The sequence below is a fragment of the Polistes dominula genome, unplaced genomic scaffold (assembly GCF_049000335.1).
Source record: "Polistes dominula isolate Pdom_NZ unplaced genomic scaffold, Pdom_raw_medaka contig_241, whole genome shotgun sequence".
Lineage (NCBI taxonomy): Eukaryota > Metazoa > Arthropoda > Insecta > Hymenoptera > Vespidae > Polistes > Polistes dominula.
The window spans coordinates 297103-313931 of NW_028300875.1; the positions used below are offsets into that span (position 1 = coordinate 297103).

General features: G+C 37.6%; 1 protein-coding gene across 1 annotated transcript; it reads right to left on the minus strand.

The window, feature by feature from the left end:
* Positions 1-276: 276 nt before the first annotated feature.
* Positions 277-2888, minus strand: LOC149033702 (uncharacterized). The gene has a single exon (XM_089171328.1). The coding sequence runs from the start codon at positions 1745-1747 to the stop codon at positions 626-628; it is 1122 nt and encodes a 373-aa protein (XP_089027454.1). The 5' UTR covers positions 1748-2888; the 3' UTR covers positions 277-625.
* Between the last annotated feature and the right edge of the window lie 13941 nt (positions 2889-16829).

The window sequence follows — 16829 nt, forward strand, 5'->3', positions numbered from 1 at the left end:
TAACGTCGACCGATAAGTCAGTACTGGAAGAACGCAATGTCGGTATTACCGACATTTACTTATCGACAAAACTAGTTACCGACCGACAGTGTCGGTAATACAGATTCCTCTATGAACGACAATGGATTCTCAATACTCTATTTTATCCATTCTACAAAATACAATTTATCGATGGTCGTTCATAAGAAATACAGAATTATCTTAACAAAGAATAGTAACAATAAGAAAAAGAAAGTGTAATTACCAAATATTTAAGTATATAGCGTGAAAACAAGGTACATTAGCGCGAACGAAAATTATCTATTATGATTGATCTAATAACTAATGTACATACAAAGTATCGAATTTATATACTAAAATAACAGTAGGAGATATATGTATATATTCTAAAAAAAAAAAAAATTTATCTCGCAAGGTTTACATAGTACTTATAGAACTATTTTCACGCAAAATTATACGAACTAAAGTTTAACAAATTACTTTTACACAAAAGTTAAACAGACTAATAATATTCAAATACGACAGAGTTTACCAAATTTAGAACTTTTGGGTGTTGTGCACGAAATTCGAATTTAGACGTCACTGGACGTGACACCTCCCCCCTTAAGAAGAAGAACCATGGGATTTACTCCCGTGGTTTTCGCAACGAACGAAATTTCTGAGTGATTTCGTCATCCATATGAAATTGAACCCGCTTACCAGGTGTATTTTCTGTCTGGCAGCCTCTCGAATCCAAGGTTGGTTGGGTGGCCCCGGAGTCACCGCTTGAAGGTTCTGGTGTCTCCGTGCGCACCGACCGAAGTTCAATTCCATTGTCCGAATTTTGAGTGGGCCGAGCGTCCTTCCTGCGCCCCAAATGGAGGAGTAGGCTCGTAATTGAGCCCCAAACTGCACCCAACATATGTAAACTCCAACCATAAACTGTGTGCAGGGCGTACCCTCGAAGAACAGAGTCTATTATCAATTTCACTACTTTAAAAATAAGCACAATTCCAAGAATAGCAGAGCTGACCGTTCCGAATTTCAATAGACCGTTCCAAAGCTTAGAGGTCACACTTTCTGCTAATTCACTAACACCTTTTTCACCCACAAAATCCACAAGATTTAACGTGTCAACTTTCACTTTATGTCCAGCTGCTCCTCTCGCGATAGTGTTCAAAATAGACGGTTGCTCAACAGGGAACATTACATGGTCCCGGAGATCGTCCAAATCCGCCTGTGTATAAATCCCACTAGTCGCGAGCGATCCCGCATCGATGTATCTCCAGACCACATCCGTGTCTGGCAGTAGAATTTGGGGATCCTTTACGTATGTTGGCTTTGGTAGCAGCTGATACCAGGTTCCCTCGATCAAATATTCCTGTGGCAGTAGTGCGCTGCACGGTACCTCAGTACCTTTTCTAACTAAAATTCTCGACTTTGGTTTTAAATAAACACTTAAATTTTGATATATCACGGGAAGTTCTCTATAACATAATTCCGAATGTCTTATTTTCACTGGGATAGGGGTGCACTTGACAATATGCGCGACTTCACCGGCCACCACCGCCATGTACCCCGGCCTCTTCATGACCGTGTACGCAAAAACATCTGGGAGAATGTTCGCAAATGCCAACGCGTTTCGAATAACCTGTTGTTCTAGGTTGCACTTCTGTTGTAAGATGTTTATATAGAGAGACTCCAGCTGGTCACGGTGGTGCTTCTCAACGTATACGAACTTTGAATTTATATAGGCAAACAAATCCATATTTTCGGGTGTTATTTTTGCCTTTGACGTAAACGTATGACCACTTGTTGTTTCCAGGATAAAAAAGTTTGGGATGTTCAGTAGTGACCAGAGTATACCCGCAAATGTGGAGCTCGTTTTTACCCATCAACGCGAAGGCAGTGTCTCCCTCCGTCACCGAGTACATCGTTGTAATATGTGAGATTGCGATTGATGACGTCACTTTGGTGGCGGACCCCTCATACAGTGCCGTATATCGTTCAAAATTACACGACGAACCGGGAACAACTGTCCAAAATGCACAACCGTTTTCGTCTGTAAAACACGTTCCCTCTGAAAAAGTACACGATATACGTCCCCTAAGAGAAATCAAGTTCTCACCACTTTTCACTATTCCCGTGTATATTCTAATGTCTGTGCGCACTACACTTTGAACAACCACACTGTCCCACGTACCGTCGGTATCCGAATATTGGGTGCCTTGACACCTACCGTCGGTGGTAATAGAACCCGCTAACGTAACACTTCGAAAGTCTGTCGAGTTAACACGTAGTCCACTAATCTGTGTGAATGAGTTCAACGAAAGTGTACCGGTATTTATCATACTTTTACAAACGTTCGAAGACACTTCAAGTAAATAAATGCGGCGACCGTTATGAACCGCTGAGATATGCGAACTCATTCCACAGTAATATATTGTTCTGTCTATTTCCACTCTGCACTGATATACGCGCACATTATCATAGTCTGTCAGCTGTAACAGCTGCACGTACGTCACCGACTTGTTGGGCGATGACACGGGTAGATTACACTCCCCGGTCTCCAGCAATGATACTGTGCTGATGTTGGCAGAATTTCCACCACAGTCGTAACCCAATAGAGCGAAGGCCGTCGTGACGCAACAAAGGATGACGTAGCAAACCTTGGAATTCATCCTTCCTGGTGATAATGTACAGTCAGTGGCAAAACAAATATGTTAGCAAAATATTTTAATATACAAATATTTACGAAAGAAGACTACCTTTTAGATTTCGACAATTTTAGCTTATCTTTATGAACAATCTTACTTTTACCTTTATAACTAATTTTGATGTTATTTTTGGGTAGCACTTCTAGGACCTGGTGGGGACCAGTATATTGGTTTCCCAATTTAGACGTTGGCTGTTTCAAAAGATAGACATCCTGACCAACTTTAAGCTTTTGACCTCTAGCATTTTTATCATAATAATATTTAGATTTAATTTTAGCTCCCACCAAGTTCTGTCTTGCCGCCTTTTTGTGCGGTTCTTATTTTATTAACTAAATCCAAATAATATTCTAAGTAGGTATCTTCTAAATTGATTCCAGTTATAACATCTACTGATGGCACATTTGCCTGTTTACCAAAAACCAATTCATGAGGGGTGAATCTTGTTCCCTCATGCGTGCTAGTATTATAAGCGAACATTGCATGGGTGAGCCACTTATCCCACTCGCTTCTTTTATTAATATAATGTTTTAAATATTCAATAAGGACAATATGAGAACGTTCCAAAGATCCGTTTGATTGCGGATGAAATGCAGTGGTTTTAATCTGCTTACAATTATATTGTTTTGATATTGCCCTTAGTAAAGAACCTGTAAAATTCGTGCCTGGTCCGTCAAAATTGATCGTGGAGCCCCGAAAATATTACAAAAGTTATAAACTAAACCCTCTGCGATGTCTACTGACGTAACTGATTTTAGAGGTACTGCAATGAAATATTTGTTAGAGCATCCTGAATAGTGAGTATATACTTATTACCCATCCTTGTCTCCTGTAACGGGCCCACGATGTCCATGGCAATCTTGTCGAATGCCGCTCCTGGCGTATCGGTTAATATCATTGGCTCAACTTTTACAAATATTTATAAATTCTTGAATATCTTTTTTCATATTTGGCCAATGATATTTTTGTCGAATACGATTATACGTTTTTGTCACACCTTTGTGACCACCGATAGGCGAGGAGTGGCATTCCGCTATAATGTCCTCCCTCTTTTCCGTCTCTGGAATAGATACTTCATTATTACAAACAACTATTTTACAGTTTTCATTTTCGAATGTATTAATAATTTTTCTCAAGATTCGTAACCATGAAATTCCGTCCAAACCTTGGGTCCTCGAGATGCTGACTGATGTTAACCCAAGCTCGCGTGTGACGGATAGCAAAGACCCAATAGCCTCAACCAGCGTTTCAAATTTAGTGGCATTTATTGCCCGTTCTTTAATGGGGATCGCGATTAGCTTATATTTGCCGAATTTCACCACTTTAGCGCGTCCCAGCACCAGTTCTTCAAATTTCGGAAGCTTATGTATTTTACTTAAAGTCTTTGCCCCTTCGTCACACGGAGTTCCGACTAGATCTGTAAAAATAACTAAATTATCGTGTCTTAAATTTAGCGAATCTCTTGTGACTCCTACATTGTCTGTTAGCATTCTTAAATGCGTGTTATGTTCGGTCTCAGTCTGCGGGGAGTAAAGTCTGTCATACGCGGATGAGTCATCCGTATCGTCGACGTCAGAGCCTTCATCGTCCGTTACCGTCCCTGTAACTGGATCGACTGTATCAGATGACGATGAAGTAAGACCAGTCACTCTGTCAGCTGTCTCGTCGACGTCACAGTCCCCGTCGTCGTCCGCTGTTTGTCTAATGTCAAATTTAGTAAGACTGTCGTCCGAATCGAACATATTTATTGGGAGAATGTTTTTACTCTCCACCGGATTTCGCGACAACGCATCTGCGTTCGAATTTGCAGTTCCAGATTTGTATACGATTTTGAATGAATATTCTGCCAATTTAAGACCCCACTTAACAAGTCTAGATGTAGGATCTTTTACTGATTTTAACCAAACTAACGGCCTGTGATCGGTTACCAGAACAAACTCTCTGCCGTACAAATATGGCCTAAAATAACTTGTCGCGTAAACTATTGCCAAAAGCTCCCTTTCAATTGTGGAGTAATTTCTTTCAGCCTGATTCAAAATTCGCGAACAGTAGGAAATAGGCAGATCCTTTCCAACAGGACCTTGGCTCAACACGGCACCGATTGCATAGCCGGATGCGTCAGTCGTTACGTTAAAAGGCAATTCAAAATTTGGATACTGCAAGATTGGTTCTTTACACAAAGAATCGCGTAACGAGCAAAAAAGCGTTTTCCTGGGCATTCTCCCAGCAAAACAAAACATCCTTTTTCAACAAATCCGTTAGCGGTTTGGCGACTTTAGAGAAGGCAGGAATAAACCTTCTATAATAACCGGCGAGTCCCAAAAATTGACGAACTGATTTTGCATTCTTCGGACGCGGAAATTCACGGACCGCCTCTAATTTCTTTGGGTCCGGTTTTACACCGTCTTCCCCAATAATGTGTCCTAAATAAATTACCTCCCGTCTCAGAAATTCGCATTTGTCGGGCTGTAATTTTAAATTTGCTTGACGAAGTCTGCGAGCGAGCTTACCAAATTTTATCTCATGCTCGTTAAGTGAACTTGCATAAAGAACGACATCGTCCAAGTAAACAAACATTTCCTCGCCTTGTAAACCGGTCAAGACATGATCCATCAACCGTTGAAAGGTTGCTGGTGCGTTTTTCAAGCCAAAAGGCATTCTACAAAATTCGAAATGACCATACGGGGTCGAGAACGCTGTCTTTTCGCGGTCATCCGGATGCATTCTAATTTGGTGAAATCCGGATTTCAAATCGAAAGTAGAAAAATATTTAGCCGCGCCGAGTTGATCCAAAATTTCGGTGATGTTGGGCAAAGGATATGCATCACCTACTGTTTTTTCATTAAGATTCCGGTAATCGATCACCATGCGCCATTGTTTATTACCTTTTGAATCCGCCTTTTTAGGAACAATCCATATAGGAGAATTATATGGAGAGATGGACGGCTTAATTATCCCGTCAACTAACATTTCTGAAGTCTGTTTCCTAATTTCTTCCTTGTGAACCGGGGGAAATCTATATTGTTTAGTATGCACGGGAACGTTATCAGCTGTTGTTATTTTATGTTCCAAAACATTGGTGCTCCCCAATGGTTCACCTGGCAAATGGAAGATATCGGCGTTTAACTCAATTAATTTTGAAACAGATTTTGCCTCTTCCGTATTCAGATGATCAAGGCGTAGGAGGGATTTCACGGATTCAACCCTGGAGGGTGAGGAAGGTGACTCGGAATTCGAAACATCTGATTTTGGAATCGGATCAGCGGAGTTGGAGGCAAATATTGTATGAATATTGCGTAGGAAACCGGATGGATCAGAGGTATTGGATGCTGAATTCGGAAGAGTACCAATACTATAATCCAATAATTCTACTTTAGGAATTGTCAAATCAACGGATTCAAAAGTCGTATTCGTTACCTTAATGTACGCCTTTCCGTTTACGTTCCTAACTAAAGCCTCTCCTGCAAAAACTCCGGGCTGAAGATTCAAACGAGGGATATATCCCTCTGTAGTTTCGACATTATTAATATGAATACAGCAAATTTTTGACGTACGAGACGGAATATTAATTCTCTCCTCTTCTATAAATGAGATTACTTGTTTCCGAAATCTGAGGCATCTATTCTCATAGTCAACTAGAGCTGACCTTGACCTCAAGAATTCATTTCCCAAAATACCGTCCGTCTCGACAGGAAAATCATTCCTAACCAAATGAAATTTTACATACTCCCCGAACATGCAAATATTAGTAGATCCAAGGGTCAAATGACCACCGGGGAAATTCCTACTAAATGTAAAATTTCAGACTTATTTATTTTAATGTCCATTTGTAATTTATTAATCTTAATCAAATTTACTTGTGCGCCAGTGTCAATTAACAACGTCACAATACCCGTCAGCTGTTTTGAGGTACACGTGACAAGCGGAGCGGAGACCGTTGGTTCATACATTATTTTTCTGATGTCGACGGTCCTGCTTTTGCCGTCGGACTTGGTGGACGCGGACCCGGAGGGGGAACCCGACGCGCGTCCGTTACCGGCTTCCCCTCCCCGTTTCCCGCCATGCGTTTATTCTCGATGTATTTCAATTTCCTACAGTCAGCTTTAAAATGACCAAAATTTTTGCAATAATTACATCGTTTCCGAAATGAACCCTTACTATTCCGGGGAGAATTACTTCTACTCCCACTCGGTCCGCTGCGATCTTTCCCTTTACTGTTCTTTTTCCAACAATAGTTTTCACTATGTCCGCGCTTTCCACAAAAGTTGCATACCACAACCTGTCTAATCACCCTTACTTTTGGGTTACTGTCTTTAACGACCGACAATTTATTCCTAGCCGCATCAGCCTGTATCTGTTTATCGATTTTCAAAAGACAAACTAACGCTGAGCTAAAATCGTGATATTTTTCAAAACGCAATGATGTGCGATACTCAGGAGAAAGGCCTCTTATAAAGGCGTCTAAACCCTCCTCCTCTATTTTTCGTTCTACGGAGCGTTCCAATCTACCTAACTGCTTCGATTCTTCGTCAATGATCGACTGCGTCAAATCGCGAATTCTACTAAAATAATCAAGAACATGTTCTCCTGGTTTCTTAAATTCGGTTGCCAATTGTCCGCGATAGTAATTTGCGCCGTACGACGGTAAGAACGCGTCTTTTAAACGTTCAATTAATTGTTCCACTCGAGTTACTTTTACATGTTCAATAACGACATAAGCATGCCCACTTAACTTCGAAATTAACGATCTGGTTAACGAGTTTTCTAATTCATCAGAATAGTTTTCGGGCAACGAATCGAGAGCCCTTTTACATGCTCTTGCAAACTGATTTACTGAAATATTGTGACCGTCAAATTTCGGAACCCCCTCTGTAATTTCGCGAATTTTAATCGACGGGCAACCGCTACGCGGTTGTGGGGTTGGCGGTCGCGAGGAGGCCAATGTACTCCTTAATAACTCGTTCTCTCGCCTAAGGCGATTCATTTCTAAATTATACTTATCCATATCGTCGACGGGCGTTATCGAACGTCTTCGCGCGGGAACTGGGCGAGGCGACCCGCCTCGGGAGACACCGGGCGTCCGGGATACTGTGATAAATGAATCCACCGGAGTACGCGTCCTTTCAAATCCTCGGAAGTCACCCGAATATTCATCATCTGATCTTTGATTCTCTCCCCCCCCAATTTCTAATCTGCGCTCTCTTCGCGCTAGTTCCCGCCTTTGTGCTTCGATTTCTGATTCCCTCTTGTCTAGTTCCTCCTGTCTTTTAAATATTTCTATCTGAACTTTGCCTAACTGCTCTTGAATCAACATTATATCTTCCATCTTTCGTCTGATTTCGCTTTCCTTATCCAAAAATTCCCTACTAGTTCCAATTGGAGATTCTGCTCCAGTGCGTGCACGTTCCGATGCCATTTTAAATTGTGAAAATTTAGTTTAAACAAACAAACGAAAAACAAAATTTATACGAAACAATCCGAAAGTCCAAGTAAGCAAACCGTAGCAAATATCCGACAAACTACGAGTATCGCGAGGTGACCAAACCGTATTGTTGGGCTATCCCACCAATTTTGGGCTATCCCACCAATTTTGGGCAATCCCACCAATTTTGGGCAATCCCACCAATTTTGGGCAATCCCACCGCTGTCACCAATTTTTTTGTTACTTGTTACGTCTCGAGAAGAGATTTCACGAGTGGCCGCTGTCACCAGTTCTTACTTGAAGAGTAAGAACGAATTTAGAGATTTCTCAACCGGTCACGACCTAGCAGTCGTTTACTCGGATAAGAGAAAGAAAGTCACTGCCTGTTTTGGGTCAGCCTGCTTATCCAGTACTTTACCCGGGATAGGCTTTACTCGCGGATACCGGAGCGTCGGACGTCAATATGTCAAAGAAAACTCAACCCTGGATGTTAACCAAATCTTTAATTCTTACCTGGTTTCCGGTGCTGGCCAATAGGAGATGCAATCCAAGTATGTTGACTGAAATTGGCGTTTGAAGGAAGGGTGCAGTTTTTAAATCACAATCACAATGTAGAATAACAATATAGTATATTTTAAAATTTAAATTTAGATTTAAATTGTTACACAATAAACACCTTGTTGCACACACACACAATTACTTTTGAACAATGTTAACGGAATATTAATTTGGTAATAAATAAAGGACTTAGGCTTGCAAAGATTTATGATAGCAATAATAACTAAGAATAAAATGTTCAAAGTAAATGACTAAGTTCTATTAAACAAGAGAGAGAGAACTTAGTAACAAAATTTAAATAAACTGATTGTAAATCAACCTAAGTTATAATACCAAGTTAATATTCATAAATCGTCGACAATCGAATCAGATCACGCACAATATTTAACAAACACACGATTAAGATATACGAAGTAGTAGGTTAATATGATAATACTAAAAATCAAAACTAAACGAACATTAGACAAATTTAAGAAACGTACTCAATAATTATATAAGGTGGACTTTATAAGTACACTTGGAGTACTAGAACAAAACTTAAGACAAATTTTTGACAAGTACCAAATGATTATATGAGATGGACTTACAAATGAACTTAGAAAATTATTACAAAACTAGAAAATCTTTAGACTAAGTTAAGACACAGTTTAGACACGTACTTAATAACGATATAAGGTGGACTGACTTCATGGATGAACGCAGCATCGCAAGAAGCGTCCGTCTCGGAAGAGTGGGAGTACCTCCCACTTACGCAAAAATGCTTCCTCCACTACTGACTTCCACACCGTGAGACCCAAGTCAAGGAGAAGAATTCGCTGACAAAAATATTAGTTACTATCAAGCGCGAATTCTTCGAAGAGAAATAGGTATTACTTACATTGGAATTTTATCAAGCGCGAATTCTTCGAAGAGAAATAAGTATTACTTACATTGGAATTTTATCAAGCGCGAACTCTCCGAAGAAAGATAAGTGTCAGTTACATTGGAATGTTATCAAGCGCGAGCTCCTGGGACTGCGCTGTCAGCAAAAATGCACGTGCAGACAGAATATGAGTAACGAATGTAATATAATAAAGTATGAATATTTTATGCACATTGAAATAATAATTTAAAAGCAATCATTCCATTATAACGTCGACCGATAAGTCAGTACTGGAAGAACGCAATGTCGGTATTACCGACATTTACTTATCGACAAAACTAGTTACCGACCGACAGTGTCGGTAATACAGATTCCTCTATGAACGACAATGGATTCTCAATACTCTATTTTATCCATTCTACAAAATACAATTTATCGATGGTCGTTCATAAGAAATACAGAATTATCTTAACAAAGAATAGTAACAATAAGAAAAAGAAAGTGTAATTACCAAATATTTAAGTATATAGCGTGAAAACAAGGTACATTAGCGCGAACGAAAATTATCTATTATGATTGATCTAATAACTAATGTACATACAAAGTATCGAATTTATATACTAAAATAACAGTAGGAGATATATGTATATATTCTAAAAAAAAAAAAAAATTTATCTCGCAAGGTTTACATAGTACTTATAGAACTATTTTCACGCAAAATTATACGAACTAAAGTTTAACAAATTACTTTTACACAAAAGTTAAACAGACTAATAATATTCAAATACGACAGAGTTTACCAAATTTAGAACTTTTTGGGTGTTGTGCACGAAATTCGAATTTAGACGTCACTGGACGTGACAAGAACCAAAGAGATTGATTTTCGTTCTTGAATCCGAGTTACATATTCCAACACGCCCCCTCGAAAATTAATCCTCTTTAAATTATAACTTTTGAATGAAAACTTACATGATTCAAGCTTGATAACAAATTACTATTACTATTACACAGACGGCTATTCCTTGTACTGTTGGGAAAATACAAATGGTCCAGCATTCACTGCAAAAAGAAAAACCCAACCAAAACCTTTTCAGACCATACCAAAATCATAAAAATACATAATTATTGTTATGGTTTTTGTAAAAATTGTTTCTGCAGGTTGTTCTCAATTAAGACCTATCCCTGTTCTTAGTTCCAGGAATTTTGCAGCTTGCAGAGGTTTTGTCAGTATGTCTGCCAATTGAATACCTGTGGGAATATGAATAAGTTTAATCACATTATTTTCAACCTGTTCTCTCGAAAAATGATATTTTATATCAATGTGCTTAGATCTTTTGTGGCTTGTTGGATTGCTGGCAATACTTATGCAACCGGTATTATCCTCATATATAATAATAGGTTTATCAATATTTATATTAATACTAGTTGCTAATGACTTTAACCAAAGAGCCTCTTTCACAGCTTCATAAAGAGCCATATATTCCGCATGAGTTGAGGCACTTGCGACCGATGCTTGCCTTTTTGTATTCCAACATATCGTGCATCGTTCAAATAATTTAAATAAGAAACCAGTAGTACTTTTTCTATCAGTTCCGTGATCTCCGCCCCAATCTGAATAAACATAGCTACATAAGATTTCATCATAAGCACCTCGCTTATAAGTTAATTTTAAATCCATTGAGCCTTTTAAATACCGAAGGATTCTTTTCAAACATTGCCAAAGTTCTTTGTTCTTTTTATTGAAGTATCTACTCAAAATATTTATTGTTGTACTTAAATCAGGTCTTGTGCATACCATTAGATACATTAAACAACCAATAACATTTCTACAAGGGGCATCATAATTTTCATCTGAATCTAATAATTCATAGTTTAATTTACTCGGAAGAGGAGTATTAACTGGATTGCAATTATACATATTGAGCTTAGTCAACACTGTTTTAATGTATGCACTTTGATCTAAACTTATTTGGTTTTCATTCCTTTCTATTTTTATTACAAGAAGGAGTTTTATATCTTTTAAATCTGTCATATAGAATTTATGCTTCAAATAATTTTTAAATTTATGCATTGTGTCATTATTAGCCGTAGCTATTACTAAATCATCAACATACAGTACAACATAAATATTTTCCGAGACATCACCTCTGTCTAATATGTAAATACATCGATCAACTAATGAATTTCAAAATCCTTTTTCTACTAAAGCTTTTTCAAACGTCTCAAACCAACACCTTGCGGCTTGTTTTAATCCATAAAGAGCTTTGTTTAATTTACAAACTTGATCAGAATTGCATTTTACACCTTCAGGAACTTTCATATAAATTTCCTCTTTCAATGTACCGTTCAAAAATGCAGTTTTTACATCGAAATGATGAATTAATAGATTATGCTGATTAGCAAATGCAATTATAAATCTGAAACTTGAAATCCTTGCAACAGGAGCAAAAGTTTTATTGTAATCATTTAAATATTGTTGACTAAAACCGCGAGCAACTAGGCGAGCTTTATATTTAGCAGGATTTCCAAATTCATCGTTCTTTATTGCAAATACCCATTTGCAATCGACAATATTTTTATTTTCAGGCTTTGTAACTAAATCCCATGTTTTATTCACCATAAGAGAAGTTAATTCATCTTTCATAGCCTGTTCCCATTTTTCTCTATCGTGCCTATGTTTTATTTCATTTACTGAATTAGGAATTTGGCATACGATAGATGTAGCACACAATAAATAATCATTTCTTATATTAATTTCCTCATACGAAACATGAGGCTTGCGTTTTATCCTATCATTCCTTCTGGGTTCGGGCTCAATTTGTTTTTCACTCTTTATTATTGTGTACATCTGTTTCAATCACAGATTTATCATTATTTAAAGGCATTTTATCTAGTTCAATTGCTTTACTAGATTTTTCTTCTTGAGTTGACTCAGACATTTCTGATTCAGAATCATCAAAATTATCTGTTAGTGTTATATCTGATTTATTACTATCAGATTTATGAGACATTACGGTTTTTATAATATTACCAAATATACCGGATTTATTCGTTCCTGAATTTTCAGTATTTATTCCGTTTAGTCTTATTTCCGGCCTTGATTCCAGATAATTTGTTTCGTCAACAATGACATCTCTTGCCACTATAAACTTTTCATTTTCCACGTCCCACACTTTATAACCGTTTGGCTCATAACCAACCAATATTCCTTTGAATGATTTATTATCAAACTTTCTTTTTCGAACTTTATCATGTATATACACCGTACTACCCAAAACTTTCAAATATCTTAATTGAGGCTTTTTGCCATGCCAAAGTTCGTATGGTGTTTTTTTTTGCTTCAAAGCTTTTGTTAGGATTATATTAATTAAATAAGTAGCAGTTAAAACTGCTTCACATCAAATGCTTTGTTTAACCTAGCACCGCTTAGCATTGCGCAGGCTTTTTCAGTGACCGTTCTAACCATGCGTTCAGATAAACCATTTAATTGAGGGGTTTGTGGAACAGTTAAATGAAAAGTTATGCCTTTTTGTACACAAAAATCTTTCATCTCACTTGATAAATATTCCCTTCCATTGTCAGAATAAAAATTAACTACTTTAAAATTAAAATGAGCCTCGCTTTTTAAAATAAAATCTTTGAAAACCGAAAATACATCTGATTTATAACTAATCAGGTATGTGACACAATAATGAGTGAACCCATCAATAAATAAAACAAAATAATTTTTATTATTTATTGTAGGAGGAGTCATTGGACCGCATACATCAGAATGAACAATGAACAATAGTCTTTTTACATTACTTTTATCTTTTGCCTTATTAAAACGTAAACGCGCTTGTTTGCCATATACACAAGCTTCACACAAGTTGTCATTAGGCGTTACGTTATTAATTTATTTATATCATAGACCATTTGTTTATTCTTCAATTCTAAAAACTTACTTTTGCCAATATGACCTAAGCGTTGATGCCACAATTCATAATTATTTTGTATGCCACTATAAGCTTTCAAACTAGAGCTTACTTTACTTAAATCAACACTGAAGTCAATTGCAATTAAATTATTCAATAGCTTACCTTTTATTACGGCTTTACCATTTTTTATTACCTCAACGCCTTTGTCATTAAAAGGATACTCATCCCGGCTTGTTGCATCTTTCTCACAGACAGCAAGTTGTGAGGAACTTCTGGGCAGTATAGAACGTCTTCGAGGATTCCTTTGATACCCAAGTTGCTTGTTACGTTCACGACTCCCTTTTTCGATGCAGTTATGTAGACGCCGTCCTTTGCTACAGCAATTTTTACCGGCAGATCCAATTCGATAAAACTATCGAATAAGTCGTCGTTGTTGATCAAATGATCAGATGCTCCAGAGTCCAGTAGAAAATTTATATTATTGCTTAATCCTTCCTCTTGATAATTTCCTACCATGAATGCAAAACTCGATGTGTTTGAGTATGACGTTGATGATTGAGTTTCTTGTGTCATTTAAGCAGACTTCTTTTTCTTCTCTTCCTCCAAAAATTTTTCTCTCCTCTTACGGAAAATACAATCTTTGATGACATGATTTTTTCTACCGCAAAAATGGCAGTTTATGCCTGATTGTCTGGAATTATTATTGCGCTTGAAGCCTTTCTTGTGCGGTCCTTCTTTCTTGAATTGTTTCGACTTTTGAGAATTTCTATAGATAGTCACTTTATTATTATTGTTGTTACTAGTTGATTTTTCTTGACAGGCTACTTGCAAAACTTTTGCACTTGTATCACTACTCTCATTTTTCAATTTTATCTCGTGGTCTAAGAGCCTTGTTTTTACAAAAGCTAATGTTATATATTCATCAGACAAAGTTTCGATCGCTGTTATTATGCTACTATATGTATTTGGCAACGTTAATAGTAAGTGAGCTATTTTGTCACTCTCTTCAAGTTTGGCACCGGCAGCAGCTAGGTCGGAAACTAATTCGTCGAAAATCATGAAATGCCTTGTAAATGGTGTATCACCTTGTAATTTTAATCCAAGTAATCTCTTGCGTAGTGACATTTCAGTAGCTATGCTTTTACGTTCATAAATATCGTCTAAACTTTTAAATATTTGTGCAGCAGTGCTATCTGATTTAGCAAAACCGATAAATGATTCTGAGAGATACTCAATAATGATACTCTTCGCAGTATTTTCTGCTTTCATCCATTCATCTGTAATTGGTTCTGGTACTTTGTTATCAATTACTTGAAGCGTATTTAGTTCACAAAGTAATGCACGAATTCTAAACTTCCAAACACTATACTTCTCACCATCAAACGGTTTTATATTTCTTTTCAATTTCAAGTTTTCCATTTCTTTCTATGATTTTATCACCGTGCGTTAGGTCCTCAATCACGCGGTACGGCCCTTAGGTTATAGATCGAGAGAGGGGATGTATGCTTAACACTAGCTGCAAACCGATGGAGGGGATACAACGTCACGATTTCTTCGTCTTCTAGTCGAATGTTTAAACAAGGGATGCGGCGAAGCGAGGGAGCCGCCGAAAGTATGATCGTTCTTTATGCTAGGACAAAGCGATTACAAAGAAGCGAGAGAAAGAAAAAGGAATAACTATTTTTTTTTCTTTTTTTTTTCTCGAGTATACCGTACTCTCGTTAACTTTAGAAATTGAGTTTATAAGTCTGTTCGAAGCCTGGTATGAGACTTTCTTTGATTCCAAACCCTTTGTGATAACAAGCCGAAGATTCTCGATTTCGTTGTTTTCTAATCCGTTGTACAAAGCACAATTTATTCACGCACAAAAAAATAAATTTTTTCACGCAGCACGCAGGTGGGCTTTATGCGTAATCTGGGCCCATAACCTGTAGGATTATTGAGTTCTTCTAAATGAGCATTAACACAAAATATAATTTAAACCAGAAAACTTTAATATTTAAGTGCACAAGGAATGGCACGTCTTTACCGAAGGGCTGTTTCTTATAGACTAAAAAAGGAACGAACGCTTACACACAATAGGCATATGGCCAGCTCAGTCCATCGGCGGCATCTATGACGTCAGCCGATCTCCACACCATGCAAGTTTAAACGTGTTAATAGAAAACTATAGCCTTCTAGACATGAAAGAAGAGAACCAAAGAGATTGATTTTCGTTCTTGAATCCGAGTTACATATTCCAACAGTCTAGTTCATGTGCCAGAACATGAGATTGCCTGCTCTCAAGAGGGAAAGTGATGGGAAATATCTAGGTGTACCATTTACACCCGAGGGACTGCTTATTTCTAAACCCGAGATCAAATTAAGGAAGGCATTTGATAAGCTTTTAAGAGAGCTATTGAAACCCTAGCAAAGGCTATTCGGTCTAAGGACGATAGCCCTACCAAGCCTAAGTGACTTACTGACCCTGGGGAACACGACGCTCAGCAAATTGAAAAAATAAGATCAAATGACCCGCGCAGCTACAAGAAAATGGCTAACCCTTTCGCACGATATCTCCAACACAGATTTCCACTCACATGTCAAGAATAGAGGTCTTTCAATACTATCGATGAGGTAGCTTATGCCACTCCACAAAAGACAAAGACTTCTCGGATACACTAGCAAGAATAAGGAAGCACAATGCTTCTTCCTAAATATTAAAAAACAACGTACTAAGAGACGTCTAACAGAGAAAAATTTCGACTAAGACAATAATAAGAAGATTCGGGAGAGATGGGCTATTCTATTATATGGAGCAACAGACTGGAATGGACTCAAGGAGTCGAAGAAGATACCCCAACAACATCAATAAGTTACCGAAAGAAACCAATTTCTAAGCGAAAGGGATTTCATTAATGCAAATGAATTGAGAATCAACACATTGCCTACGAAGTCTAGAAGAGTAGGATGTCGAATTCGTGACCGCAAATGCAGAGCTGGATGCAATGCAATTGAACCGATAAACCATGTGCTCCGGCAATGCTATCGCACACATAGACTAAGAATGGAGACAAATAATACCATAACATCATATTTAAAGAAGGTTTTGAATACAAAATATCATGTGTGATGATCACATGTGTTAAAAGTAAAAATTTTTAAAAATTAAGTTTTGAGAGGATGAGACGAATGCAGAATATCAGGTGTAGAATAATTGCAGGTTTTATTTGTTATAATATTCTTATAATATTGTCACCACATTCAAAAATTATTTTACGTTTTATTGAAATATAATACTTGACATACTACACAGTAAGCAAGTTTTCAATTTGAAGAAATAAGACGATTTGACTGAGAAATTCTCAACTTAAAGAAATAGAACCGAATTGTCCTCT